Consider the following 26,070-nt stretch of genomic DNA (forward strand, 5'->3'; position numbering starts at 1 on the left):
TTAGGAAAGCAAAAACTTGTTTGTTGTATACGCAAAATGCAGTGGAGAGGCAGCAAACCTGGCAAAGTCGCAAGAGCGTAGTTTCACACACACACACCGAGCTAGCCTGTCACTAAACGTGCACCTTGTGTCTTGGGAACCATTCACATTATATATATATGCGCATTTTGTTCATTCGGCGAAGCGGTGAAAAATTCTGGAAAATTAATTGTACTGTACTGTACTTTTCCCAGAAAGCACAGAGTGAGAGAGTCACGTGACTTATACCTATGTCTTGGTCTTGGTCTTGTTTGCAGGGTTCTTCTTGACAACCGGGGCGGTGGTTCTGAGGAGTTTGACAGGCGTTTTGGTGAACTGGGCCGAGTGTAGCCATGGGATGTCGAGGGGCTCAACGTTGTTGGCGACGAGCTTTCCGAGATCCTGGAAATGCGGGTTTGTCTGCACGAGACACATGCCATCGTGGACTTTGTCACCGCACGCATCGTCAAACTTGGCAAGGGAGAGTCGAGGCAATTGGACAAGCAGAACGTCGTGTACCGATGTTTCGCAGAGAATCGGGATCTGCGCGCTCAAAACTGCTGGGTTATCCTTTTTGCAGACAAATAGCATGTACTTCTGTGGGTTTTCTGAACGGTCGCTGAGCTTGCGAACAATGTCGTTGAACCCTAGGATCACAGACCTGAGTTGTTCCTCGGGCTCAGACTTCATTTCGTGTAGTAGTTTCCATTTTTTCAACACCTTCTCCTCCAAGAGCTCCAGCACTAGCTTCTGCTCGTTGACATGCGGCCAATACTTACCTTCGTTTGTGAACGGGTTTTCCAAGATGGGCTTGTAAACTTGTCTCCGTTTCGCGACTCTTTTTTCTTCCTTGCGTACACTGCTCATTGCTTGTTTCCTTGCTTGGTTCGCTGTCTGTTTTCTTGCCTGCTTTCTTGCTCGTCTAGCTTATCTCTCTGTGATGTATCTCTGTCTCAGCTCGCATCTCATCGCTGGCACAACCTACGTACAAAACTATAAACTCTTTTTTTTTTTTACTTCTCACTCTACACTTTACTTCACTATACACTCTCAAAAAAAAAAAAAAAAAAAACGGTGGTATCACGTGACCACCTCCCTTCTTCTGGCCTCGTCTAGCATTCTCGGCCCAAACCAAAACCATTTAATATATATCGGCCAGAATGAGCACACCGGTATGGGCACACCAGAATGGGCACACCAGAATGAACACTCAATCCCCGTCCCCGTCCGCGGCCGAACTGCGCTGTGAAACACAAGGGAAACCGCGCAAGACGCGAAATATGAGACATTCTCATTTTGTAAACACCCTTCGCAGCTTTACGCCGCAGAATGCTACGCTTCATATGCGCTTCCACGTCTTCCATGCGTCAAAACCTCCCAAAAAAGAAGAGTTTGGCTCTTTTTTTCCCTCGGCTGCGAGAATTCACACTGAAATCTAAGTACCGAATCTGGTCTTTTCAATTTCTTGTTTTTTTTTTTTTCTATTTTTGTTTCGAGCTGTGGGAATTCACATGTTTTTTTTTTTTTTGTTTTTTTAATTTTTTTTTAGTACTCTCCCAGATTTCATTTCAGATCTCAAGTCCCAAAATGTTTTATGATTCCGGTATGTTGTGACATTCACATAATAACAGAAAATACAGAAAATACGGGATGAATTTTTTTTTTTAATAGTGGTATATGGATATATATCAGATTTTGGAATTAGAAGTTGATATTCTACATTTCACTTGGAGAAAGGTACAGGAAGCGTAAGAGTTTGGTTCCGGGAATACATGCGTATCCAATAAGCTGATAAAATAAAAAAATAGTTCAAGTAACCTGGCATCTACTGGCACCTATTCACTCGCTAAACCCATATTCTTTTTGCTTGAGATTTTGCCCGAGTTATTGCGAATTTTTTTGTTCTTCTATCTTTGATTCATTGTTCGATGGTTAAGATTCAATTGGTTTTATTATCTGGGCTTGTGCAGCTTGCCCAGGTAGCCAGTGCTCAGTATTCATATCAGGGCTGCTATAGTGAAGATAGTCTGGAAAGTTCGTTGAAAAGCGTGGGGAAATACGAGTATCAAAGTGTGTCATATTGCGAAGAGCAATGTTCGGGTAGCGTTATTGCTGCTCTGATTGACGGTAATACGTGCTACTGTGGTGATTCTTCTTCTCTGAGTGGGGCCTCTAGTACCTCAGACTCGAACTGTCAGGTGCCATGTGTTGGGTATCCGTTCGAGAAGTGTGGAGGAGAAGGATACTTTGCTGTTTATGCTAGCGGGGATATTTCAAGTTCTTCTGGTGCTTCTAGTAGTTCTACCTCGACATCTGCTTCATCTTCAACTTCATCATCCTCATCCTCATTCTCATCCTCATCCTCATTCTCATCGTCGTCTTCGATTTCTACATCTTCATCTTCGACATCAACTTCCTCGTCCTCATCATCCTCCTCATCCTCGAGCACATCCACCACATCATCCACACCCTCTAGCACATCCACATCTTCTTCATCCTCATCGTCTTCTTCTTCTATCTCACCATCCACCACCAGTAGCTCGACTTCAAGCCCAACAACCCGTGTTAAAATCATCACTACACAGGTCTCAGTGGTTACATTGAGCGACCAAAGCAGAAGCACCGTTGCTGTAACAACTACCAGAACAGTTGTCCCTACTGGCCAAGATATTGGCGCGAGCTCGTCAAGGAAGAGCTCTTCCTCATCGTCTTTGTCCTCAGGTGCAATTGCAGGTATTGTTGTTGGTGTAGTTTTCGGGGTTCTTTTGATCGCCGCAGTCATCGCCGTGCTATTATGGCAAAGGCATAAGAAAAACAAGAAGCCTGACTTCGAGGAGAGTAAACAACACCAGCCATACTCCTTCGGCCAGGAGGAAGAACTCATTGTTCCTCCAGTTCCCGGAATACCGAATTCGCATTCTTCCAGCTCCTCTTCCGGTAGATCTAACGTTAGCCATCCAAACGAAAAAATTGGCGAACCACCTGCTGGCATGTATAATTCGGAACAACCAGTTAGCCCGTTCGAACCTGAAAATGATGAACCTATGCTAAGGCCTCCGGCTGTACACCCAACATTGGGAAACCCTAGATTCAGCAATGGATCCCTACCAGATGTCACTCAACAAAGACAACCCTTAAGGATTGCTAATCCGGACAGTTCAGATAACGACGATGATGATGATGCAGAATTCAACTCTATCATCGAAAACTTGAGAGTCGATTAATCAATACCCCCTCCTTCATTCCTCTCAATCGAACAAGTTACAGTTTGTTTATTTGTTGTTGTTATTTTCACTTCACATTCTCTCATTATTTTCCACCAAACATTTATAACTGGTATCGGATACCTTAATGGAAACAATCAGAGCAGCTGACATTTGATTTTGATGTTGTTGCCAAACATTCGTCAGGAGAACAGAAAACTTTACCCAAAAAATAAAATAAAAAAAGTCGATTCTAATTTCCTTCACTCCCTTATGTTTATTCAAGATTTCCTTCAAGGTCTTGATTCAAAATGCACGCTAATACATGTGTAAAATATATCGATATGTATAATACTTTCCATTCGACGTAACGTCGTCATAATAATAATAATATTAATGTAATGCTTTTCATTTTATATGTTCACATTCATTTCATGAGCTCAATTTATCTCCAAGCGTGCGCCAATGCAGGTTTGTATGTATGTATGGATTTTTTTTCATAAAAAAAAAAAAAATTGCCTGTGTGATCTGCATAAAAAAAGTAAATGCTTCCAACCAGAGTCGAACTGATGATCTCCACATTACTAGTGTGGCGCCTTACCAACTTGGCCATAGAAGCTTATTACTGGTGGAGAAGAACACAAGGAGCAAATATAACGGACATTGTTGGTGTTTGAGCTGGGTATAATTCCAGTCACGTGTATTTATTTCAAGATCTCTTACTTTGCACGTTACCCGATCATAAAACATGAACTGTGTCAACAAATATTCATAGATTTTAGATTCTGGAAAGGCTTTGAAACTGATGTAATCAGTACTGCCTGATAGTACATCTCTAGTAGCATGATCAAATGACGCGGTATTTTGATATCCGAAGTCTTTATCGAATTCTTCGTAATTTACCCCTCCATACATATCTCTTTCAATTCCATTGTCTGAGTAAGGATTAGTTGATCTATTTTTTCGAGTTTTTTTATATAGGAAGGAACCTTCAATGACGAACAATGCTTGTAAGTGTTGCTTATTGTTAACGTATTTTTTCACTTTTGCATACGGGTGGGCAGTAGTATCTGGGAGTCATGAAAACGGGCTACCTGGCGGTTTATGGAATGTGTCAAACTACGCCAACCCTATACCCATATATACTAGGACCAGGGATTTTTACCTAGATGTGTACTATCAACTCAGTAACAGTACTGCTGGAAGCAGTGACACCAAGAGAGAGGCGAACACAAATGACACTTGTTTAACGCAGAATTCAACTATTGACGGACGGAGTACGTACGCCATATATTGTCTACTACCTGACGGATCTATGTATGTGGAATACCAAACCCCCATCAGTGTGGATAGTGAGAAATACACCGAACATTTCAGCAACATAACGCTGTTTAGTAACTTCAAATATTTACCTTTCCAGTATTACTACAGAAAAACTCAGACTATAGCAGCATTACCGGCCAATATTGTTACTATGCTTGACTGGGCAATTAAAGATGTGGTAAGCTCAGGTAGTACAAAACCTGACTCTAATAAAATCTTTGAACAGTATGAGACAAATTCATTATATCTTGACGTGAACTCTACGTGGTCGTGGTCAGCATTCATAACTTCTTATACTACCGGCAAGAAACACGACAAAACTGCTAACCTCGCCAAGATCAGAGATGCTATCAAAACCACACTACTTAGTGACATACAGCAGGGCAAGTCCGCGTTTTGCATAACAGTTAACAACGGGGCCACATGGCGCCTAGAGGCAAGATTCATGGATGGATATAGCGCAGCGCCGTTTCAACCTGGCGGCGGCTGGACAATCCCATGTATAGAAAATGATAATGTTTTGAAACGCCGCTTGCCGGGACGCAACTGGCCAGGTATGACGGGTTATTATGCTCTGTAGCTGTGATAGTGACCTTCTCAGGCAGAATAAACGTGGGACGTGAAGTTAAAACACATACCGTGGCCATGTATACATGAAGCCACCGACTGCTTCAGGCCCTTCAGGCCCTTCAGGAGGCGCTACCATGTTTGAGCTGGGAATATTTCCAGTCACGTGTCTTTAAATCAAGATCTCTGGTACTCTGATGTATCCATAGTATTTACTAGCTACGTATCTATATATCTAGTAGTGTACGTCTTGATACTTAGCCGCCTATTACTTTGCAAGTTACCCGCTCATAAGGCATGAACCGTCCGTCTACAACAGACATGAACAGACGCCAGACAACATTTTCTAAACCTCCAACAACAAAAAAGCATGTCACCCGGACAATTAGAAAATTTTTTTTTTATTCACTTTGGAATACTTACTGATTGGTGAAATTGAATACATTAATGAATGAATGAAAAAGATTATGAAGAGTAAAATCGCTTAGCATCGCTAAAGCTGCATTAAATAGTTATTCCTTGAAGATATTGAACGGAGTCTAAGGACTTAGCCAGTAGATCCAGATATACAAGCAATGTTCTCCATTAATAAAGTGGTTAATCCATTTGGGTCTCTGATAGAGAGATCTTTTGTTCGTCATATCTCGATTCTCAGTAGTCTTAAACCAAGTGAAGGCTCCATCAAGGGCTACAAAAGATTGGGTAGAGGTCCATCCAGTGGTAAAGGTAAAACATCAGGGAGAGGTCAAAAAGGTCAAAAGGCTCGTGGTCACGTTAAGTCATGGTTTGAAGGTGGTCAAACTCCTATTTACAAGCTATTCCCAAAATTGGGGTTCACAAACGTTACATCTTTGGACTTAAAAGAGTTGAACTTGGAGAGAATCAAATGGTTCCATGATAAAGGCCGTTTGAACCTACTACCTGGCGAAGTTCTAACTATGAAAAAAATGAAGGATCTAGGTCTTGTCACTGGCCCAATCAGAGATGGTGTTAAAATATTGGGTGATGGTAAAATCTCCTTTAACCTTCCAATAAAAATCGAGGCTACCAGAGCATCACAGGGTGCAATTGCTGCAATTGAGAAGGCTGGCGGAAGCTTCACTGCCAGATACTTCAGCAGACTAGGTTTAAGAGCACATCTATCACCAAATTGGTTCATTCAAAAGCGTGGAAGAGTGCCACTACAAGCCAGACCTACAAAGAGAAAGGATATCGAGTTCTACTCTAGTGAAGAAAAGAGAGGTTACTTGGTCATGGAGAATGACCCATACTACCAAATTCTAAAAGGAGCCAAGGAAGAAGGAGGAAAGAGTTCGGCTACACGGAAAACCAAGAAAACTAAGCTAGAGTTGCAAATGGAGCAATTAGAGAACGATTTTGTCCCACCTCAACCAAAATCCGGAATCATTCAAGAATAATGAGAACATTTAGTAGTAACTCATATTTTTTATTGAAAAACGACAAAACTCTATAAATATTACTCATCCCATGTATATAATAATAACGATCGTTAACTGAATTCGTATGTTAATAGTAACTCGTCAGTTTTTTTTTTTTTTGGTCCGCTTTCAAACAAACACAAGTCCTTACTCCTCACCCCGATTACTTCAAACACGATTCTCTGCAGAAATATCTCCTAGTTCTGTCCCGTCTTCATCTACTAATCTTTCTTCTAAGACTTGTAGGGCTAGTTGTTTTCTCCTTTCCTCTGCGTTAGAACTACCCACGGGTTTAGCTCCTCTCTTTTGAGCCGATATGTTTGCTTGCTCGATGTCATACATTCTAAATGGTGTTGCAAGATGCCATTCAACAACGAACTTTTCATAGACAAAGTCAAATATTGGGGATAAAACAGGCTTTAACAAATCTGGGAAGAAATAGATCAATTGGAAAGTTTCTGAGGCGTCCCCGATCACTTTATAATCAGTGCCCTCAGCCATAGTACGAGGCAACTCTTGGTAAAATCTCAAATAGAAGTAGCATGTGAAGAAAGTGATCCAGATAGAGAGTAACTGCGAAAAATGATGGAACCACACCAATTGTATGAATGTTAGAGCAATTAAGGTGAAGATGGGCAATAGTTTAAACCTAAAGTTTTTTGAAATGAAAGGCAATTGTTTGGTTTCAAAGATGGTAGTCTCGGGGAACAATTGCTTGTATATTATAGGGAAACCTACAATGAGTGTGTAATTGCCGTCTAAGGGCAAATCTAGTCTAATCGATGGCCAGATTATATGCAAGCAAATCGTGATGAGAACAACGATCAAATTAGCTAGTGAACCTATTCCCAACACAAATTTAAGTAGTTCCAAGGGACTTTGCCACAAGATCTCAATGTAAGCACCACCTATAAGTAGATTCGCGAAGTTCAATATAAATTTCCATGGTTCAACGTCAATTAAATTAGAGAACACCAATGACAATGGATAAAAGAATATTTTATTTGGGATCATCTGTAAGAATGGGACCACTACCAATCTTGAGTCTATATCTTCGAGAGCAGAATCTTTTATATATCGCCTTCTAACGATAGATAGCACAATGGTCCAACAGACATATGCCGCAGTCAATGTTGCAGTTGCTGGTGGTAACTCTGTGAGATTTAATGCATTGTCAGGTAAATAAAAATCAAGGTGTCGGGAGGATATCTTCATCACTGAAACAATGGCGGTACAGGCTATATTCTTTTACTTGACTTAGAATCAAATTGATTAGTATATATATATGGCCTTCTCCACCCTCAAATATATACATACAATTGATTAATTAATCATTCATTGTTTTCAGATTTTATTTTTTTTTTAGAATCAAAGGCTTATTATGGGTATTTTAATCTGCCTAGGGTTTGTTTGTAAATGTAGGGAAAAAATGGAAAATGGGATATGTCAAGAACGGAATGGCGTGGGAAGACCTTTTATTTAGTGTGAATTATGGAGGGTGAGTAGTGGATCAATGAATCCAAGGGTTGACGGGTGTAGGTGTGTCTGTTTTTTTTTTTTTTTTCTGTCCCCGATTGCAAAAGTTGGCATCCGGGTCCTATAGTCAAGCCATTGGATTAAAAAAAAAAAATATTTGAACTTTTGAAAACAAAACAAAAAAATAAAAGCACTCACGGTGGGGGTCGAACCCACAATCTTCTGATTAGAAGTCAGACGCGTTGCCATTACGCCACGCGAGCTACTGTTATGGTTTTGAGGGTATTTGTGAGGAATAAGGCTGGAAATGGAACCCACGGGACCGTGTGTGCGAGAACTAGTTGAAAGTTGGCTCGGTGCGTGCACCTACGAATGACTACCATCAGACTAGCTGAATAATTGAACTTGAACGGTACGAGGAACGAGGAACGAGCCACGAGACTGCGAATGAAATATCATTCCCTTAAAAAAAACTCTATGTATCCGTGTATATAATGATTACTTGTGAGACCGGGCCAGAATTGAAAGATGTGGTTGCTGTGAATTAGAATTAGAATTAGGATTAGGATTAGGATTAGAATTAGGATTAGGATTGGAATTAAACATTAGAATTGAAAGAAAGATAAATCCGGTGAGCCAGGTGGGAAAATGGTAATCATGCGAACTCGAAAGAACAATCTCCGATTGATGGTTCTACTAGGGGCTGCAACTCCAATTGCTGGAATCTTTCAGCGTGCTGGTGGTAGTAAAAGCCCAAGATGTTTCCCAACAACTGGTCGTGGACGATGTAGTAGTAGCCGTCGTAGGAGGCGCCGTCGATGGACTCCAAGTCGGCATCTGGGACCAGGAACTTTTCGTTCCAGCGCATGTAGAGGAACCTCTGGTTCAAGTAGTCAGTGTGAGCGTAGGTTCCGTCGATGATGGACTGTAGGATATTTTTGGAGGGGTTTTTGGGGTCGTTTTGCATGCAGAGTTCTTTGAAAGAGGGGAAGTTCAACCAGTGTTCCAAATCGGTCTGGTCTGTTGCTTTGTAGGAATCGTAGTCGATGGGGATATCTTTGGACAAGAAGCCTAGGGAGTCAGTGACGGTGATAGACTCAAAGAAGGTTGTGATTTCCGGGTTCTGGACGGTCAAGCCTTTGATGGACAAGAAGCCGGTGAGATGAGGGGAGGTGCAGTTTGATTCGTTGTTGTTCGGTAGGGATACGGACTGGATGGTGATAGTGACTTGGAATTTCTTGTAGCCTGAGATCTGGTAACCGACGAAGCGTTTTCTTGGAGCGAGCCAGTGGGTTCTCTCGTGGCTTTTTCTGGAGGGTGTTCTTGTTGGGGTAGCGGGGCGGGATCTTGGAGGGGAGTGAGGGTCGTAGTAGTCGTCAGTAGTGTCGGTGACAGTGACATTTTCGTGGGAGCGTCGTATGGACTCCTGGGACGCAGTTCTGTGCAGTCTGAAGTATGGGTTTCTATGGAGGAAAGGTGTCAAGGGAGCTGGGAATGCTAGGGCTGGGCTAGGACTGTGGACGGGTCCTCCCTGGGCCTGTCCCAGGGCCTGTCCCAGGCCCTGGCTGGGGCCTTGACCTGGCACTGGGGCCTGGACTTGGACTTGTACTTGGGCCTCAGCCTGGGCCTCTGCTTGAGCTTGCTCCTCGCGCAGGGGCAACGACACCTGCTTAAACGAGGGCGATCCCGCATTAACGTGTGTTTCTTCTGTGATCATGTTGTTCTGGGGGGTGGGTGGATGGGCAGCGTTACTTATGCCTGAGAAACTGCTGCTACAAGTGCTATCGATGGGCCTGTGGTATCACTAACACACTACATTCTTATATATATGTCTACTATATATATACATATATATACATATTTCATGCATCACCAGGGTATCGCATAGAGAGACCGAAAAGAGTGGTTTCCCATTATCACACTGAGGGCCCAGAAAACGGGAAAAACTCAGATACACTGGGTACCACACCCACAGATCAAAGAACACAGAACAAAGAACGAAAAGGAATAAACCATTCATTCATTGATTGGTCTGACTTTTGGATGGTCTGGTATGGTCTGTAGGCTGATAATGAGTCCTGCCTGGTGGTAATCGAATCAGCACAGAAAAAGCAAATCAGGCGAACGGCGCGCGTTTCTTCTTTCGGTACTGTGTGTTCCTGGGCATTGCTGTGGCAGGACAGCTGCGGCAGGACAGCTGCGGCAGGACAGGCTGTGTCTGTGTGTTAGTAGTAGTGCCAGGCTCGGCTGCTGACTCAAAAGAAAGGAGAAGCAGGGAAATAAGAAAAGAGGAAAAGAAAAGAGAAGGGAGGAAAAGAAAGAGGACGCTGACTGACACTTTTATCCAGTGGTAGCGAGCGAGCGAGCGAGCCAGCCACCCACTGTTATCCTGTGGATACAGGATAACAGTGGGTGGTGGGACGTGGTGGTGCATGTTTTTTTGGGGGCGCGGCGGCGGCGGCGGCGTTTCGGAAAAACCCTCCGTCGGAGGAAACCGGAAGAGCTGGGGAAAAAAAAATCGCTTACATTCTGGTCTTTGCGTTTCTTTTTCTGGCACGTGACGGCCATATTCATTGGGTTCCATATCACTCTTGCCACCAGATCAGCGAGACGGAGGAGGCCCAAGGAAACGGAGGAAACGTGTTTATCGCCGCTGTGTTACCCGCCCTTGTAATTTTTTTTTTTTTTTTTTTTTAAATTTTTCATTTTTCATTTTTCACTTTCCAACTGGATGGAATGGAAATCTCGACAAAAACCTGTACTAGTAGATATATTTCATATTTCATATTTCAATATTTCAATATTTCACCGTTCCTTCCTGCCACCTAGCATAATTATTATAACAGATTTTGTACAAATTTTGTACAGATTTTGTACATATTCTACCCAGATTTTTCCCCCCATTTCTGGCTTCTTGCGGAAACAATTGTGTGTTGTTTAACTGGCCAATTATCGAAAGCTCATCCCAGCAAGCAAGCTAGCTAGTACTCCTCCCATCATGAACGCTCAAATTACAAATCTAGCCATCATGTTGATCATGATGCAAATCTCCCGTCGTTTGGACATGGAAGACCCAACCATCATACTGTACGTGCGTATCGCCTACGTCGCATCCGTCGTCATCACCTGGTCCATCTACTCGTACGCTAGAGCCCAAATCGTCAAGAAGAACGACTTGACCACCTTGAAATACGTCACTCCTCCAAACCCATTGGGTGGCCAAACCGAAGAAAAACTCGAAGTCACCACCGTGCGCGACTACGACTTGCAACAAATCGACTCTGCCATCAAGTCCATCTACACCGGTCTCGCCATGATGGGTTTCATGCACTTGTACATGAAGTACACCAACCCATTGTTCATGCAAATCGTGTCCCCAGTCAAGTCCGCCTTGGAACACAACGAGGTCCAGATCCACGTCTTCAACAAGCCTGCCACCGGCGACTTGAAGAGACCATTCAAGGCCCCATCCATGTTCGGTGCTGCCACCGGTGGTTCCGACCCAAAGACCGACAAGAAGTCCATCGAAACCGCAGAAAAGGCCGGCAAGGGTGGTGTCAAGGCAGAGTAGATTTCTCTTTTTCCCTCCCCCATTCCTTTACTTACTTAGTGTCTTTAAATAGCCTTATATATATATACACTACCGCATGGCCCTCTCTATAGGTTTCTCTCTGTATAGGATAGGCACTTGTATCGTATCCATATGTCTGTGATAAAATTATAAACTCTATCTATCTATATTGTAAAGCGAAACGAACGGCTAGGGTGGTGGCCTAATCTAGCAGAAATATCCCCCCCCAGCAATAGCATCACCCCCTCCCCCAATGAGCCTAGACAACGTCAAGATCCTTATCCTAGGAGCCGGCGGGCTCGGGTGCGAAATCGTAAAGACTTTGGCCCTCTTTGGCATACCGCTCCTCCACATCGTAGACATGGACACCATCGAGTTGACCAACTTGAACCGCCAATTCCTCTTCACAGACGCAGATATCGGCAAACCAAAGGCCCACGTCGCCGCTTCCGCCATCAACAACCTCAGCAACCAAAACAAACTGCCTCGACCAGTCCATGTCGTGGGCCATAACCAGGACCTCACCTCGTTCCAAGACGATTTTATCGCTCAATTCGACATAGTCATCTCGGGCCTCGATTCCATAGAAGCAAGGCGCTGGATGAACTACAAACTGCACGAACTCGCCCTCAAGTCAAACTACAAAACTTTGATACCGTTCATCGACGGCGCCACTGAGGGTCTCATGGGCAATTGCAAATTGATCGTCCCAGGTTTCACCGCTTGCTACGAGTGCTCCCTAACTACTTTGCCCCAACACACAGACACGTATCCGCTCTGCACGCTAGCCTCAAACCCAAGATCCATCGCACACTGCGTCCAATACGCTTCCATCATCCTTTGGCCCCGCCATTTCAACAGACCACACGACTTGGACAACTCCGAAGACCTGGACTGGTTGTACGAACAAGCCTTACAAAGAGCCCAACAGTTCAACATCGATCACTCGGAACTCTCCCCCAGATTCGTACTCGGAGTGCTCAAATCAATAATCCCAAGCGTCACGACCACAAATGCCATCATTGCCGGACAATGCTGCAAACTCGCTATAGAACTACTAACAGATATAATCGATATACAAACCTGCCCCACATTCACGATGTACAACGCAGAAGCCGGAGCAACCATGTTCTCTTACAGACACGAGAGAGACCCCCAATGCTCAGTATGCTGTATGACAGCATAGATATACATATAGGTATACATACATATATACATTTCTCAATGGTCACTCTCATATAAAATTGTTATTGTTCTTGATCTTGATCTTGTAATTGTAATTGTAATTGTAATATTATTATAACTCATCTCTCTCTCTCTTATGATGACAAAAACCCCGTCTGCATTAGTCAAAGAGAGAACAGGGGAATAAGAGAGGAACAGGACCAAGGACTTAGGGTCATGATGCTAGGGTCGAGGTTGTTCGCAAGATGCAGAGGCACGCTTGGTGCTGTGCCCCTTAGATATGGCGTTTCCCGGGTTTCGGGAACCCCAAGATCAATTAACGTTGTGCGCTGGCAATCCTCCATGGACTCTCCAATCAAGCCTGCAAAGATCATAAATGCGGTACCGGACCTGCATTTCAGCATAACCAACCGAGCCGCAAACCGATTGGCAGACATATACAAGACGAGCCATGAGATTCTCAGGGTCACTGTGGAATCTGGTGGATGCCACGGATTCCAGTACAATCTAAAGCTTGTGCCAGAGAGTGATAAGAAAGGAGTAGAGGAAGCTGAAGGAGCCTCGGAAAACCAGAACGACGATGATCTGGAAGACGATTTTGATGATGTGAAAGACATAGTATACGTTTTGCCCGATTCCAACGCACAAGTGGTGATCGATGAGCAATCGTTGAAGATTTTAAACAACACTACACTTACGTACACTACGGAGTTGATTGGATCGACATTCAAAATCACAGGTGGTAATATGACCAGTAGTTGCGGCTGTGGCAGTAGTTTTGGATTGGACGAACAAGCGTTATGAAAACGCACTTCTATTTATGATGATGTAGAGAAGATGTATGTGTAAATAAATATTCTAATACGACAAGACAACCAGCTGCTCTTGATGATGAAGACGAGGGTCCGGGTTGCTCGAGATGCATAGGAGTTAACGTAGTTCTCTGCGATGCAACGGATACCGCTTTTATCGGCAGCGTATCCACGATCCCAAACTTTTCGGACAAAAGCCTTGGCAATGAACCCTGGCCCTCTGGGAAATCGCCTGGCCTGATTTCAATTTGAAATTGGTTTAACAACCGTGTTTCGCTCACAGAATAGTCCACCTTCAAAATTTCTGAATCCAATGGTGCTAGTCTGGGTATTAGATCGTATATCTCATCATTCCGGAACACATGCGGTACCAGAAACACCTTGTGCTTGCTCAAAACTTTCGTGATGCGATTGTCGTCCCTTGTCGTGCCACAGCACACCAATTCGCTCAAAAACATCTTGATTTCTTCATTGGACTCATCAGTTACCCAGATACCCTGGATCCCGTTGTAATCAGCCACTTCTACCGTGCAAAATACTCGAAGGTCATCGTCCAATGTGTCAATACGCATACCATCTGGGGAATCGTAGAAATACCATCGTTCTGAGTAGCTCATTCTGAGATAGTAAAAAAAAAATTAAGCCAAGGAATTCAAGTAAGCTATTCAATCTGCAAGTTCGGTATGCATTTTGGAACGTCAATGGCTCCCCTTTGGATCCAAGATCTATAAAATCTTCCCCTATTCTGTTGATGGATGGTTGATCTTTCCATATTCAATGCGTTTTTACCTATATGAAATATTTAAGAAAGTGCTTTCGAAAAGGTTTCCGATGAACAAAGCCAAGCCTTTTTATGAGAGATAGATAGAGTGAAAAGGGACTCTATTATTCGTTATTATCACTATTAGTCGTAACAATTGAAGGAATTAAGGACATCAGTATTTCAACCAATCGAAACAAGTATTTGATACAGTTCATTAGCTATTCCAAAGAGTAAATTTCGTATTAGTGAATGAGTAACTTTTGGGAGAATAATAAGGGAACTATAGTATCCGGCTTAGCTACTGCTGGTAAATATAGTTATAAAGGGACGAAAGTTGTTGCAAAGGCTGGGTATCAGGCCGGTAAGACTCAGTACAAGAATTCACAGGCAAGAAGGAAGAACGGGCACGGTAATAGCAACGGAACTGGTTCGGATTCAGAATATTACGGTGATTCAACAAGTTCGATGTCTTCTTCTGTAAAGGATCCTAGTAGCTTTCCACCACCACCGCTGAGAGCTGGCCAGAAACAGATATCTGCTGATGGGAACGTTGTTGAAGCTGTGGATGCGCCTATAGTGTATCAGAGTTCTCCAGTGGCTACGGGACAAAACCACGCATCGGCTCAGACCATGCCCAACCAACAGTATTCCTACCAGAGGTCACCGCTGCCACAGCCTCCGCAACCACAACCTACATACTATAACCAAGCTCCTCAGGGACCTCAAGGACCTCAAGGACCTCAAGGACCCCAGGGACCGTCTTTATACGGTAACCAACCTCCACAACCTCCTCAACCTCCTCAACCTCCTCAACCTTCATATGGTTACCAGGCTCCACAAGGCCCACAAGGGCCTCAGGGTCCGCAAGGACCTCAGGGACCGTCTCTATTTGGTAGTCAACCTCCACAACCACCCCAGCCTCCACAGCCTCCACAGCCTCCACAGCCTGGACAACCCTCATATGGCTACCAAACTGGACAGGCACCTGCAGCACTTGCAGCACCACCAGAACCACCAGCACCTGCGGCACCACAAGCGCCTCCAGCGCCTCCCGCTCCCCAGGCGCCACAGCAACAACTTCCTGCAAGAAACTACCAGGTAAATGACGGCACCAACCAAGCTCAAATGTACTACGAGCAGAAAGCGTTCCAACCACAACCAATTGCCATGCAGTTCCAGCAACAACCACCTCCAGAGTATCAACTTTCGTCAGGACAGCCGGAAACTCAGCAATACTATAATCAACAGCAAGGTGCATACCAGCAAATGTATCAACCTCAGGCTGTCCAACCACAGCAATCTCATCAACCAGTAATGCAACAATCTCCTTCCATGGTTGCAGCTAGGCCAAATCTTTCCAACAAACCAGATTCGGATCCAGTTATGGGAGGAAACTATGCTCAGCCGAACAATATATCATCGTCTTCAACTCCTTCCTCCATAACGGTAAAACCTTACGTGTGGATGGATCCCGAGGAACGTAAAGAAAAGGAGAAAATTGAACTACCTCAAGTTAATCCAGAAGCTGTGAATCTACCACCTCCGCTCCATAGGGATAGATCTACGTCTTCAAGTTTACAAAGCTCATCCAGAGATGCATCAGTTTTGGAAAGAGGGAAGTCATCGTCACCAGGTGTGAGTTCATACCATTCCAGTCAAACTAGAGGCCCAGACAATGATGAAAAGAAGCCAACCGAGGGTATTGCTGGAGTATATCATGCAAGCAGTGTTTCATTCCCACCTCCTCCAAAACCAACATCCTCATCAACTTTATCACAACAAAATTCTGGACAGCACAGTTCATCGGGGAAAGTTCCTCCTGCAGTGCCATCCAAACCTAAGATATCGCAAGGTCCGACGTATAGGTCAACTGGAGTAAATAAATCGAATGAAAACGCACCAAAGGCTGCTGTTCTAGGTGCTTACAATTCAAATGTGGAAGTTGGCTTTGCGCCTCCACCAAAACCTCACAGAGCTGTAGAACAGCAACAGCAACCTACTGCTGGGAGCAGCAGAGGCCCACCACCACCTGTTCCAGGTCGTAGCTCAGAAGTTAATTCTACAAGTGCTAAAAATGGTGCTGGAGCAGGTGCTAGAGGTGGTGCCGCTGGCGCTTACAATTCCAATGTGGAGGTTGGATTTGCACCACCACCCAAACCACATAGATCTGTGGCCGAACCTCCCACTGCCACCAGGACGTCTGCAATGCCTGCAGTTGGTGCAACCCCAGCAACTCCAGCCACACCGGCAACTCCGGCAACTCCAGCAACTCCGGCAACTCCGGCAACTGAGGCCACTCCTGCCAATTCGGCAGCTGGTGTGTATAATTCCAACGTTGATGTAGGATTTGCACCACCACCGAAGCCATACAGACGCGCACCCTCGCCCTCTGCTAGCGTCAGCACTACTAGCAGTGCGTCGAGTGGGTCATTCAGGCAACCAAACACGACAACCACCCAGAACCCTGCCCTCCCAAGAAGACACACGACCCAAAATTCAGCACCAGCACCAGCACCAGCGCCAGCACCACAATTACCAAGCAGGACGTTTGAACCTCTGCCAAGATACTCTACCATTGAGTCCATTCCACCGGTGTATGATGATTTGGAGCAGGCGCTCCAAGCAAGAGGCGGTCCAGAAGGTGCTGGTCCAACTCCGGCTTCGAAAAAGACAGGGAAAAAGGCACCACCGGTCGTCCCCAAGAAGAAGGATTCGCTACGAACCTCGACCAATGGACCTCCTCCGGTTCCAGCAAAAAAGTCGAGTCTCTCTAGGATGAGTACTACGTTTTTAGATACTCCTAGTACTACTGGTGCCAGTGCTAGTGCTAGTGCCAGTGCCACTACCGAGGACCCAGACTCCGACGATGACATGAACTCATTCAAAACGTACCTGAAAAAAGCGGTACCAGCGCAGAACGACCATATCCACAAGTATTAGTATTGATATTGGTATTGTTTATTTTAATTTTTTTCGACTTATATATTAAACTTACTATATATATAATAATAATAGCTGGTTGGTACACACACTATTTCGATAAAAGCGCAGCGAATTGCTTGATGTTGATCTCGCCTGAACCATCGCTCACCTCCTTCAACATCTCATCTACTTCCGCATCCGTCAATTTCTCACCAATAGAAGTCAACACATGCTTCAACTCGGCCGCTGAGATCAACCCGTCCCCGTTCTTGTCAAACACCTTGAACGCCTCCAACAACTCCTGCTCAGAGTCGTTAGTCTTCAACTGTCTCGACATCAACGCCAAAAACTCACTGAACTCAATCGCATGGTTGCCGTCAACATCAATCTCATTCATCAAGTCGGCTACCTCAGCCTCGCTGGGCGAAAGACCCAACGATCTCATCACAGTGGCTAGCTCGCTAGCAGATATAGACCCGCTGTTATCCTTGTCAAAAAGCGCAAACGCCTCCTTAAACTCAGCAATCTGTTCCTCAGTCAAATTTTGCGACATCTCCTCTATATCTATATGTCCAAATCAGCCCTTTAATGCCCCTAATCTCCTTTCCTTTCTATCCCTTTTCTCATGATTCAATGTGTAATGTAGTTTAGTTGTTATAAACTTTTGGCCTTCTTTTCATTTCCCAATGGTAAACAGCAAATAAACAACGAAAATAACTCGAAAATACCGTGTGAAAAGGCGTATTTTGTGGGGGGGGGAACACGCCTGAAACCGCCGGTTCCCGCTTCGTTCTCCGGCCAGGAGCATGCCCAGGCCTGAGGCCTGGGCCATGCTCCACGTCGCACCCTCGCACGGCGGCCCAGGGCGCCCAGGGCGCCCTTTTGCCCTCCCGACCCTGTCCCAAACAGGCTTGAAACAGCTACTATTTCCATTCATTCGCTCGCCTGTGCTATCCGTTACCCGGGCTTTCACGTGATAGTCACGAGTCACGAGTCACATGACCTGAAATGATCCGATCTGAAAAATTTAAAAAAAAAAAAAAAAAAAAAAAAAAAACGCTCCAAGCTGTACCAGTGAAATATAATGCTCAAACTAATACTGGAAGTAGTACTGGAACTACAGCTAAGTGTACATTATATTGGCAGGTCTGGCAGGTCTGGCAAGTTTCGGTATCGTATGGTAGCAGTATCGGAGCAGATATGAGCTGGTTGTATTTTGAGAGTGTTCCACGGTGGGTGTGGTGGCTGCTAGCGGTGTATGTGGCTACACCCTTTGTAGTGTATGTGGTGCAACCTTATTTGTTTTATGCGGGCAAAAGCACGAAGAAGCGGATTATGATTCTTGTGCTTGGGGATTTGGGCCATTCGCCACGTATCCTGTACCATGCGCGGAGTTTCAGCGAGGCTGGGTTCCAAGTGGAGCTGTGTGGGTACGTTGATTCAGATATTCCGAAGGACATTTTGGCGGAGGATGCGATCGAGTTGCATGCTTTGAAGAAGTGCAGCACGTTCAGGGGCGGGCTAATTGGGAAGGCGCTTGTGCAGGGGGTGCAGTTGTGTCTGATGTTTTGGGAGATGCGCGGTGTGGACTATATTTTGCTGCAGAATCCGCCCACTATTCCTGTTTTGCCCATCGCTGTTGTTGTGAAGACGTTCACGAGAGCGAAGTTGATCATCGACTGGCACAATTTGGGGTACTCAATCTTGCAGATGAAGTTCAATGGGAACTTCTGGCATCCGTTGTACGTTGTGGCGTACGTGATCGAGCGGGTGTTCAGCAGGTTTGCCAATTACCATCTCACGGTTACTGCGGCGATGCGCACGTATTTGATTAGCAAGTTCGGGATAAATGCTTCCAAGATTGCTGTGTTGTACGATAGGCCTGGGTCGCAGTTCAGGCCGCTTAAAGATGGCGATGGTGTCGAGGCCCGTGCAGAACTGCTCAGGGAGCCCTTCATTGAGAAGCTCGTTCCTCCTGAGTTCGACCCGGCTAAGGACAAGATATTCGTCACGTCAACGTCTTTCACGCCAGATGAAGACATATCGGTGCTCATTGGCGCACTAAAGATTTACGAGAACTCGTACCGCAAGTTCGATCACACTTTGCCCCGTATTTTGTGCTTTATCACAGGTAAGGGCCCCATGAAGGACAAAATCGTCAAGCAAGTGGAAGACTACAAGTGGGACCGCGTCCACATCGAGTTTGTGTGGTTGAGCTCAGAAGATTATCCGAAATTGCTACGTTTATGTGACTACGGAGTGTCGCTACATACTTCTAGCTCTGGACTCGACTTGCCCATGAAAATCCTCGATATGTTCGGTTCGGGACTCCCAGTTATCTGTATGAACTACCCGGTGCTCGACGAATTGGTCCAACAAAACGTCAACGGGTTGAAGTTTGCTGATAGAAGAGAACTACATGAAGCCCTCATTTTCGCAGTCAAAGACGAAAAAGTTCAGAAGCAAATTAAAGAAGGTGCGCTCCAAGAAAGCAAGAGTAGGTGGGAACAGAGTTGGGAATCCGCCCTCAGCCAACTAAAAATCATTCACAAGTGATAGAATTCTTTCAATTCTTGTACATAACTTTTTTTGTTGTCATTTCTTAATCCCCTCTTAAGTTCACCCTCATTATCGTACGACCAATATCTATAGTTTTCCTTTTCATATAGTTCAATGAATTCATGATCTCTTATTAGTAAATCCTCGTCATTTTCATCAATTGCACATGGTATATCTCCAAAGGTTTCAAGAACTTTGGCTGTTAAAAATGTGTAAAATCTTGCCACGAGCAGCGGATTGTAACCGCCACCTCCAAGTAGGAATATCTGCTTATGTTTGAACAATCTCATCACCGAAATTATAGCCTGCGTCAGGCCACCGATGGTCAATTGCCATTCATTGTATTTATCCCCGCCAAGTCCATCTGCACCGCATTGTATCACAATACAATCCGCATCGAATGATTCCACCAGTGGGTTCACTATTTTGCACATCAACTCTTTCAGGTATTCGTCGTCCATCCCATGTAATACCGGAACATTAACCATCTCCTTGGCATTCCGTGTTTCGTTTAGTGAGCCTGTCCCCGGGAAAAATCCCGACTCGTAAAGATGCACAGATATTGTTTGGATGTTCTTGGAGAATTGTAGTGCCTTCGCGACACCATCTCCATGGTGTAGATCAAAATCAACGTAAGTGACTTTATTCCAACCTTTCCTTCGTAAACTCTGTATTAGCAGCACAATATCGTTCACGTAACAAAAACCACTGGCATATTCCTTCAGAGCATGATGTCGTCCTCCATCCCAATTAATAGCAATTGACGGTACCTCTCGTTGTGTGAATTGTAATAAAGATAATGTGGCGCCAGTGATGACCTGGACATACATTGACAGATACGGGAATAAGGGACAGTCATGCTGAAGTCCATATTTTTCAAGTAGCTCTGAGTCCACTTCTTCTAAGTATTCTTCTTTTGAATCCTCGTCTGATTCCCCTACAAATGAGGCGGCGTAGTACCTGTACAAATCGTGCTCGTTGTCAAACCAGTGTTCTTCGACATCGGTTCCTGAATTCTGGTAAAATCTTCTAGCAATATCTGCCAGTTGTAGCACAGGGTTCGAATCTTGATCATCAATTGAGTAGTCCTGATTCAGTATGAGTTTCAAGTATTTCTCAGAGTGAAACCTTTTCATATCTTCGATACCTGCAAGCGATGTTCCTATGACATCATTGAAATGTTCGAGTAACTTGTATGAACGTAACAAAGTGTAGATCAATTGAGACTTCTGTCCATTGTTACAGGGCAACAGATCGGCCACTTGACTTTGAAAGGCGGATGTACAGATGAAGAATTTCATCTGTGCTTAGATCTCTCTTATGCTCAACTCAAAGGGCTCTTTGAGCATTTAACAGTTGATTGATGTTCGAGGTGTGTCTCTATTGGTGTGTTTTTTTTGTATGATCATAGTAGAACAGCAGTAGTATGCAGACTATATACAATATGTAGAAAAGAGTAAGCTATTAAACCATGAAGCAAAAGAATAGTAAAAAAAAAAAAAATTGTTTATTAATATAGTACTAGAAGTATGGAAGAAGCAAATAATGGGTACCTTAGTGGGTATTTCTTTTGCAATACAATAGCCATTGATAATTGGTACCGTTTTAGAAGTAAAGGAATAAAAGATTAAGAATCATTATGAACAAAAAAATATAGAACGGTTTCTTCTGCCTGTTATTTTATAACTAGGTGGGTAGAAACCGCTCTAGAAAGGGTTGTTCATAGTGTCACAGGTCCAATTCCTTTGCAACCCAAGTAGGTAGCACGAAAGCGGCTTCGTGGACCTTCTTGTTGTAGTAACGGTATCTTGAGTCCTCTTCTTCGTCGGAAATGGATCTTAATGGCTTGGTGACGTCAACGTTAGGGTCCTTGGAGCAAACCATGAACCCGATTTGACCAGTTGGGTAGGTAGGAATGGTAGTGAAGGCGTATCCGACTGATGGGAAAACCTCCTTACAGGCCTTCTTCAAGTCTTTGATAATTGGCAAGTGAATCCACATACTTTCAGCTTGAGTGGAGATGACACCCTTCTCAGTCAATGCACTGCTCAACAATTCGAAGTAGGATTGTTGGAAAAGAGAGGCAGCTGGACCTTCTGGATCGGAAGAGTCTGTGATAATGACGTCAAAGGTGTTTTGGTAGTCTCTCAAGAATTGGAAACCGTCACCAATGTGGGTCTTGACCTTTGGATGAGAGTACGACTTGGCCATCTCAGGCAAGTATTCCTTGGAAACTCTGATAACAGCCTCGTCAATGTCACACAACCAAGCTTCCTCGACAGATTCGTGCTTGACAATTTCTCTCAACACACCACCGTCACCACCTCCAATGACCAAAACCTTCTTTGGGTTTGGGTGAGAGTTTAAAGCCAAGTGTGCAATCATTTCTTGGTAAGAGAACTCATCACGTTCCGTGACTTGGATCACATTGTCTAGCACCAAAACGTTACCGTAATCGGTGGACTTGAAAACCAAAACATCCTGGTACTTGGATTTCTCATGGTGCAAGATTTTTTCCACGCGCAAAGTCATGGCTTGGCCTGGCCACATGGTATCAGAGATTTCTCTAAACCAGCCATCTACAATAGTAGGATGAGTTAGTTCTGACATGTCAATTCTACGATTGTTTTTTGTTGTTTTTTTACCTTGGTTGGTTAGTCAAACACTAATTGATCAAGTCTAGTCCAATAAATCGTTAAGATAAACTGCATTGACATATGAATTAAACAACATCTACTCCTCCTCCTTTTAAGCATATCGGAATTATCTTATTTATATACAATTTTTGCTCATCGAAACTTTTCAAAAAAAAAAAAAAAAAAAAAATTGGAAAGGAAAAGATGCATACAAATGGCATGCAAAGCAGAGAATTCTGTCACAAATTAAAGACCCTCTTTTGCCTCATCGATAGCGTTTGCAGCCCATTTCCTATCTAGGGCATTGTAAGCGTGGCCGTTCTTCTTATTTACCGACTATTAATCTGCTATATAGGGCTGGAGAAGCACAGGGGAGTCGCATCAAGAGGTGTCGGGATTTCCAGTGGCCAGGGTTTGTGCCTTGAACCAATTGACTGGACAACCATTGCTTCAGCTCGTAAAGCATGCAGTCATCTCTGTGTAGCTAACATACACGCGCATACAAATACAATTACACAGATGTCGATCTGGAGGTGGGGCACTGGTGTGGTGTGTGGGTGGTACAAGAATGGTATAAATCGGAGTCACGTGTACACCGGGTAACGATTATTTCAGCCCATCAGAGATTTGAGAAAAGCTAGTTCTCTGTTTTTGTCTATACAGCTTTATATAATCGCATAGTTTTGCACCAGTGGGTGAGATTAATGGATGAATTACGCTGGCGTTTTGGAGGGGACTTGGCATCAAACAAGGGCTGGACCGCAACGAATTGAGTGCAGTTATTTCGTGGTGTTATCTGTGTATATTGTGGGCTCGAAAAAATGTCAGATACTTTCGTGGAGACTCTGAATGAGATGATTCAAATGTTGCTAAACTACAAGCCGGGCAATCGTACATTATCAAATGTGATAAAGCTTTGCCAGACGCTAGGGTTAGAGTCGTTTGTAGATCAAGTTGACACTAACAAATCCCGGCTTTCGATAGCGTCCAATATTGTTGTCATAGACATTGATTATGAGAATGAGATGGAAACTATTTTGGACGTGAAACTGGTTTTGGCATCGAATTTCGATAAATTCAATTATTTCAACGAGCAAGGCGAGAATATTCTCCTAACCTCGTTGTCGAACGTTCAGGATTTGAAAGCTTTCCATCACAACTTGAACTTCCTTGTCTTTTTGGATTCTTTCTCGAACATCGACATCGAATCAGGTCACACCAGCCTTGACCTTTTCAAATATTACAGTGATTTGCCGAAGATGTTACAAGACTACTTACAGGACCAACATCTGCCGTTTCAAGTGAAAGTCAACGAAAACTCTACGTTTGGTATAGTGATATATGATGCAAATGGAGAGAACGCTATCGGTACAGTATGTTTGGAACGAGCACCGAACTCCGATAGTCCATTTTACGAATACATCTACGATCCAAAATTGAAGGAATGGGTCAATGAATCCTCTGATGCTTCAACTCAAGGAATAAATCTTGTTTTGAAGTTTGCAGATGTCATTGGGTTCCCCGAGACTTGGATAACTCAAGAACTACGAGTCGACAACAGTACACCGCTGAAAACTTTTGCCATTCCACAACAACCACAACTAAAGAATTCAGTGAAGTTGCAAAACGAACTCACCTCAGAGTTGCTACTAATGGATACCTTTAGAATATCCAATGAGGATATCTCTTTGCTTCCGGATTTCTTAAAATGGTACTTATGGCATAAGCTTGTATTGGAAGAGATGTTGAAAGCCATAACGCTAGATCCTTCTTCCAGTGGCAACGCACTGAACGCTGGTAATTCGGGAACAATGCAAGCTAAGCCAAGACGAAGATCAAGTATCATGGGCAACAGAAAGCCAAGCATGTCGGAATCGATGATGTTAAGAGACTCTGGAATATCTCAGTTCACTTTGAAAGAGATTATGGACCAGCCTGCCGTATCCGATACAGAAGGAGACGATATGATGGATATAGATAACGATGATAACAACAAACTCGTATGCATCACACTTAATGAGGAATACATATGTGTAGGGAAGACACAAAAATGCAGTTACCAAGACGATAGTCAAGAAACATGGGTATCAGTGATAGAGTTTCTAAAATCGAAACTTCTGTAACGCAAAGCCGAACCTTGTGCTAGTATCAAATAGTAATGATAAAATATGATAAATAGGTATTAAACATCTCTTCTTTCCTACCTTCCCATTCGAAAAAACGTGGTATATATATTAATCTTTTTAGGCAATGCACTTGGTCGTCGATGGTTTGAGTAACCAATATTATCATCAATTGGTGCAGTATGTATAGACGTCTCCCCAAAAATTAGAAAAATTGGCACTATGGCCGAGTGGTTAAGGCGACAGACTTGAAATCTGTTGGGCTCTGCCCGCGCTGGTTCAAATCCTGCTGGTGTCGTTATTTTTTTTTTATTTGAACTACCTTTTTTTAATTCAGTTCTCTTTTAATAGTGTCAGGAACGGTGAATGCCACTGGAGAGAGTGTTGCTACTAGTCATCTTACTGCAACATATATTGTGTAAAACCTCTTGTATTTCATATTCTCGTTATACAATATATGTAGTTGTTATTTAAAGCTACAATCTGAAGTCTTGCGCGATCTTGATACCGAGTGCGACATTTTGGACCCTTGCATCGAGTTTGTACCCTTCTTTGTCTAGCTTAGCCAACTCATCAGCCATAGATGCTAGTGGCACTGAAAAGCACTCAATAAATTCATTCTCTTCAAGTTCTGTAACCGGGTTCTGATTTTCTGGTAGAGACATGTCTACCAGAACAGTGACCAAAGAGAGGTTAGTGTTGGTGAAGCCTGGATCATTGAAGATAACTGGTGAGGAATGTAGAATTTTACCTACGTAACCTGTCTCCTCCCTTAATTCACGCATTGCTGCCGTTTCAATGTCCTCGCCTCCGTCAATTAAACCGGCTGGCATCTCAATACACACACCTTCCACTGGGGGTCTAAATTGCTTCTGCAATAAGATTTCGTCAGGCTTGTCTTTAAACCTCAAAATAGCTAGGATTCCAACACCATCGACACCTCCCTCGCTCCTCGTCATTCTAATAGCACTATCCCATTCCCTGGTCTTACCGTTGGGGTCCTGGTAGGTTAGCTTTGTTAAGCCAATCCATTTGCATTCCTCTGTATTCGTAACAGGTCTAGACGAAAGTAACTTTGCGAGCTCAGGCTTATTCTTACTCATGTTGAATGTTCTTCTGGTTATCAATTGAAGTACACGGGATTTGTACATCAAGAATGTTCCTCTTTTCTATTCTTTCTTCCCGTTCCTCTCTCTTAATTTCTAAGTGTTTAAGTCTAACCTTCGTACTTTCTGCGGTTTTATTACATGAAAAGACAAAGAAATCATTAATACAGAAGTGAATATTGATGTTTATGACCTGAAAAGAGGAAGAGTACTTGTCCACATCAGTTTTGAAACAGGGGAAAACTTGCAATTGACGAGACTTTTACCTCATCAACAATTCTGTTCGGGCTTGAGGTGTCTCATAGGTTCAAATCGAATTGTAATTTTTGGTATCAGACGATGGAGGATCATGATTCTAAAAAGATAA

At 43.8% G+C, this 26,070-nt stretch overlaps 16 protein-coding genes and 3 non-coding genes across 19 annotated transcripts; 9 read left to right on the forward strand and 10 right to left on the reverse strand.

The window, feature by feature from the left end:
* Nucleotides 1-267: 267 nt before the first annotated feature.
* POP3 (Pop3p) lies at nt 268-885 on the reverse strand (the record flags this gene model as incomplete). Its single annotated transcript, XM_022822027.1, has 1 exon — nt 268-885. The coding sequence occupies one exon, from the start codon at nt 883-885 to the stop codon at nt 268-270; it is 618 nt and encodes a 205-aa protein (XP_022678330.1).
* A 1,061-nt stretch (nt 886-1,946) lies between these two features.
* WSC2 (Wsc2p) lies at nt 1,947-3,242 on the forward strand (the record flags this gene model as incomplete). Its single annotated transcript, XM_022822030.1, has 1 exon — nt 1,947-3,242. One exon carries the CDS (start codon nt 1,947-1,949, stop codon nt 3,240-3,242), a length of 1,296 nt encoding a protein of 431 aa, XP_022678331.1.
* A 525-nt stretch (nt 3,243-3,767) lies between these two features.
* Nucleotides 3,768-3,840, reverse strand: KLMA_R811. Its single transcript has one exon. It is a non-coding gene; the product is annotated as a tRNA-Thr (tRNA).
* An 855-nt stretch (nt 3,841-4,695) lies between these two features.
* MRPL10 (mitochondrial 54S ribosomal uL15m domain-containing protein) lies at nt 4,696-6,529 on the forward strand (the record flags this gene model as incomplete). Its single annotated transcript, XM_022822031.1, has 2 exons — nt 4,696-5,098; nt 5,676-6,529. The coding sequence occupies 2 exons, from the start codon at nt 4,696-4,698 to the stop codon at nt 6,527-6,529; spliced, it is 1,257 nt and encodes a 418-aa protein (XP_022678332.1).
* Nucleotides 6,530-6,718: 189 nt separating this feature from the next.
* Nucleotides 6,719-7,765, reverse strand: KLMA_80282 (uncharacterized protein; the record flags this gene model as incomplete). Its single annotated transcript, XM_022822032.1, has 1 exon — nt 6,719-7,765. One exon carries the CDS (start codon nt 7,763-7,765, stop codon nt 6,719-6,721), a length of 1,047 nt encoding a protein of 348 aa, XP_022678333.1.
* A 451-nt stretch (nt 7,766-8,216) lies between these two features.
* On the reverse strand, nt 8,217-8,289 carry KLMA_R812. Its single transcript has one exon. It is a non-coding gene; the product is annotated as a tRNA-Arg (tRNA).
* A 392-nt stretch (nt 8,290-8,681) lies between these two features.
* Nucleotides 8,682-9,743, reverse strand: VID24 (glucose-induced degradation complex subunit VID24; the record flags this gene model as incomplete). The annotated part of the gene is made up of 1 exon (XM_022822033.1): nt 8,682-9,743. One exon carries the CDS (start codon nt 9,741-9,743, stop codon nt 8,682-8,684), a length of 1,062 nt encoding a protein of 353 aa, XP_022678334.1.
* A 1,281-nt stretch (nt 9,744-11,024) lies between these two features.
* SND3 (Snd3p) lies at nt 11,025-11,597 on the forward strand (the record flags this gene model as incomplete). Its single annotated transcript, XM_022822034.1, has 1 exon — nt 11,025-11,597. The coding sequence occupies one exon, from the start codon at nt 11,025-11,027 to the stop codon at nt 11,595-11,597; it is 573 nt and encodes a 190-aa protein (XP_022678335.1).
* Nucleotides 11,598-11,850: 253 nt separating this feature from the next.
* Nucleotides 11,851-12,783, forward strand: UBA3 (NEDD8-activating protein UBA3; the record flags this gene model as incomplete). Its single annotated transcript, XM_022822035.1, has 1 exon — nt 11,851-12,783. One exon carries the CDS (start codon nt 11,851-11,853, stop codon nt 12,781-12,783), a length of 933 nt encoding a protein of 310 aa, XP_022678336.1.
* Nucleotides 12,784-12,998: 215 nt separating this feature from the next.
* Nucleotides 12,999-13,586, forward strand: ISA2 (Isa2p; the record flags this gene model as incomplete). The annotated part of the gene is made up of 1 exon (XM_022822036.1): nt 12,999-13,586. One exon carries the CDS (start codon nt 12,999-13,001, stop codon nt 13,584-13,586), a length of 588 nt encoding a protein of 195 aa, XP_022678337.1.
* A 10-nt stretch (nt 13,587-13,596) lies between these two features.
* Nucleotides 13,597-14,211, reverse strand: KLMA_80288 (uncharacterized protein; the record flags this gene model as incomplete). The annotated part of the gene is made up of 1 exon (XM_022822037.1): nt 13,597-14,211. The coding sequence occupies one exon, from the start codon at nt 14,209-14,211 to the stop codon at nt 13,597-13,599; it is 615 nt and encodes a 204-aa protein (XP_022678338.1).
* Nucleotides 14,212-14,606: 395 nt separating this feature from the next.
* Nucleotides 14,607-17,297, forward strand: AIM3 (Aim3p; the record flags this gene model as incomplete). Its single annotated transcript, XM_022822038.1, has 1 exon — nt 14,607-17,297. One exon carries the CDS (start codon nt 14,607-14,609, stop codon nt 17,295-17,297), a length of 2,691 nt encoding a protein of 896 aa, XP_022678339.1.
* A 91-nt stretch (nt 17,298-17,388) lies between these two features.
* CMD1 (calmodulin) lies at nt 17,389-17,832 on the reverse strand (the record flags this gene model as incomplete). The annotated part of the gene is made up of 1 exon (XM_022822039.1): nt 17,389-17,832. The coding sequence occupies one exon, from the start codon at nt 17,830-17,832 to the stop codon at nt 17,389-17,391; it is 444 nt and encodes a 147-aa protein (XP_022678340.1).
* A 455-nt stretch (nt 17,833-18,287) lies between these two features.
* ALG1 (chitobiosyldiphosphodolichol beta-1,4 mannosyltransferase) lies at nt 18,288-19,835 on the forward strand (the record flags this gene model as incomplete). The annotated part of the gene is made up of 1 exon (XM_022822041.1): nt 18,288-19,835. The coding sequence occupies one exon, from the start codon at nt 18,288-18,290 to the stop codon at nt 19,833-19,835; it is 1,548 nt and encodes a 515-aa protein (XP_022678341.1).
* On the reverse strand, nt 19,826-21,139 carry HOS1 (histone deacetylase; the record flags this gene model as incomplete). Its single annotated transcript, XM_022822042.1, has 1 exon — nt 19,826-21,139. The coding sequence occupies one exon, from the start codon at nt 21,137-21,139 to the stop codon at nt 19,826-19,828; it is 1,314 nt and encodes a 437-aa protein (XP_022678342.1).
* A 427-nt stretch (nt 21,140-21,566) lies between these two features.
* SPE3 (spermidine synthase) lies at nt 21,567-22,448 on the reverse strand (the record flags this gene model as incomplete). Its single annotated transcript, XM_022822043.1, has 1 exon — nt 21,567-22,448. The coding sequence occupies one exon, from the start codon at nt 22,446-22,448 to the stop codon at nt 21,567-21,569; it is 882 nt and encodes a 293-aa protein (XP_022678343.1).
* Nucleotides 22,449-23,295: 847 nt separating this feature from the next.
* On the forward strand, nt 23,296-24,597 carry MED1 (Med1p; the record flags this gene model as incomplete). Its single annotated transcript, XM_022822044.1, has 1 exon — nt 23,296-24,597. The coding sequence occupies one exon, from the start codon at nt 23,296-23,298 to the stop codon at nt 24,595-24,597; it is 1,302 nt and encodes a 433-aa protein (XP_022678344.1).
* Nucleotides 24,598-24,812: 215 nt separating this feature from the next.
* KLMA_R813 lies at nt 24,813-24,896 on the forward strand. Its single transcript has one exon. It is a non-coding gene; the product is annotated as a tRNA-Ser (tRNA).
* Nucleotides 24,897-25,073: 177 nt separating this feature from the next.
* On the reverse strand, nt 25,074-25,748 carry YSA1 (ADP-ribose diphosphatase; the record flags this gene model as incomplete). The annotated part of the gene is made up of 1 exon (XM_022822045.1): nt 25,074-25,748. The coding sequence occupies one exon, from the start codon at nt 25,746-25,748 to the stop codon at nt 25,074-25,076; it is 675 nt and encodes a 224-aa protein (XP_022678345.1).
* Nucleotides 25,749-26,070: the final 322 nt, after the last annotated feature.

This window comes from Kluyveromyces marxianus, chromosome 8 (genome assembly GCF_001417885.1).
Source record: "Kluyveromyces marxianus DMKU3-1042 DNA, complete genome, chromosome 8".
Classification (NCBI taxonomy): domain Eukaryota; kingdom Fungi; phylum Ascomycota; class Saccharomycetes; order Saccharomycetales; family Saccharomycetaceae; genus Kluyveromyces; species Kluyveromyces marxianus.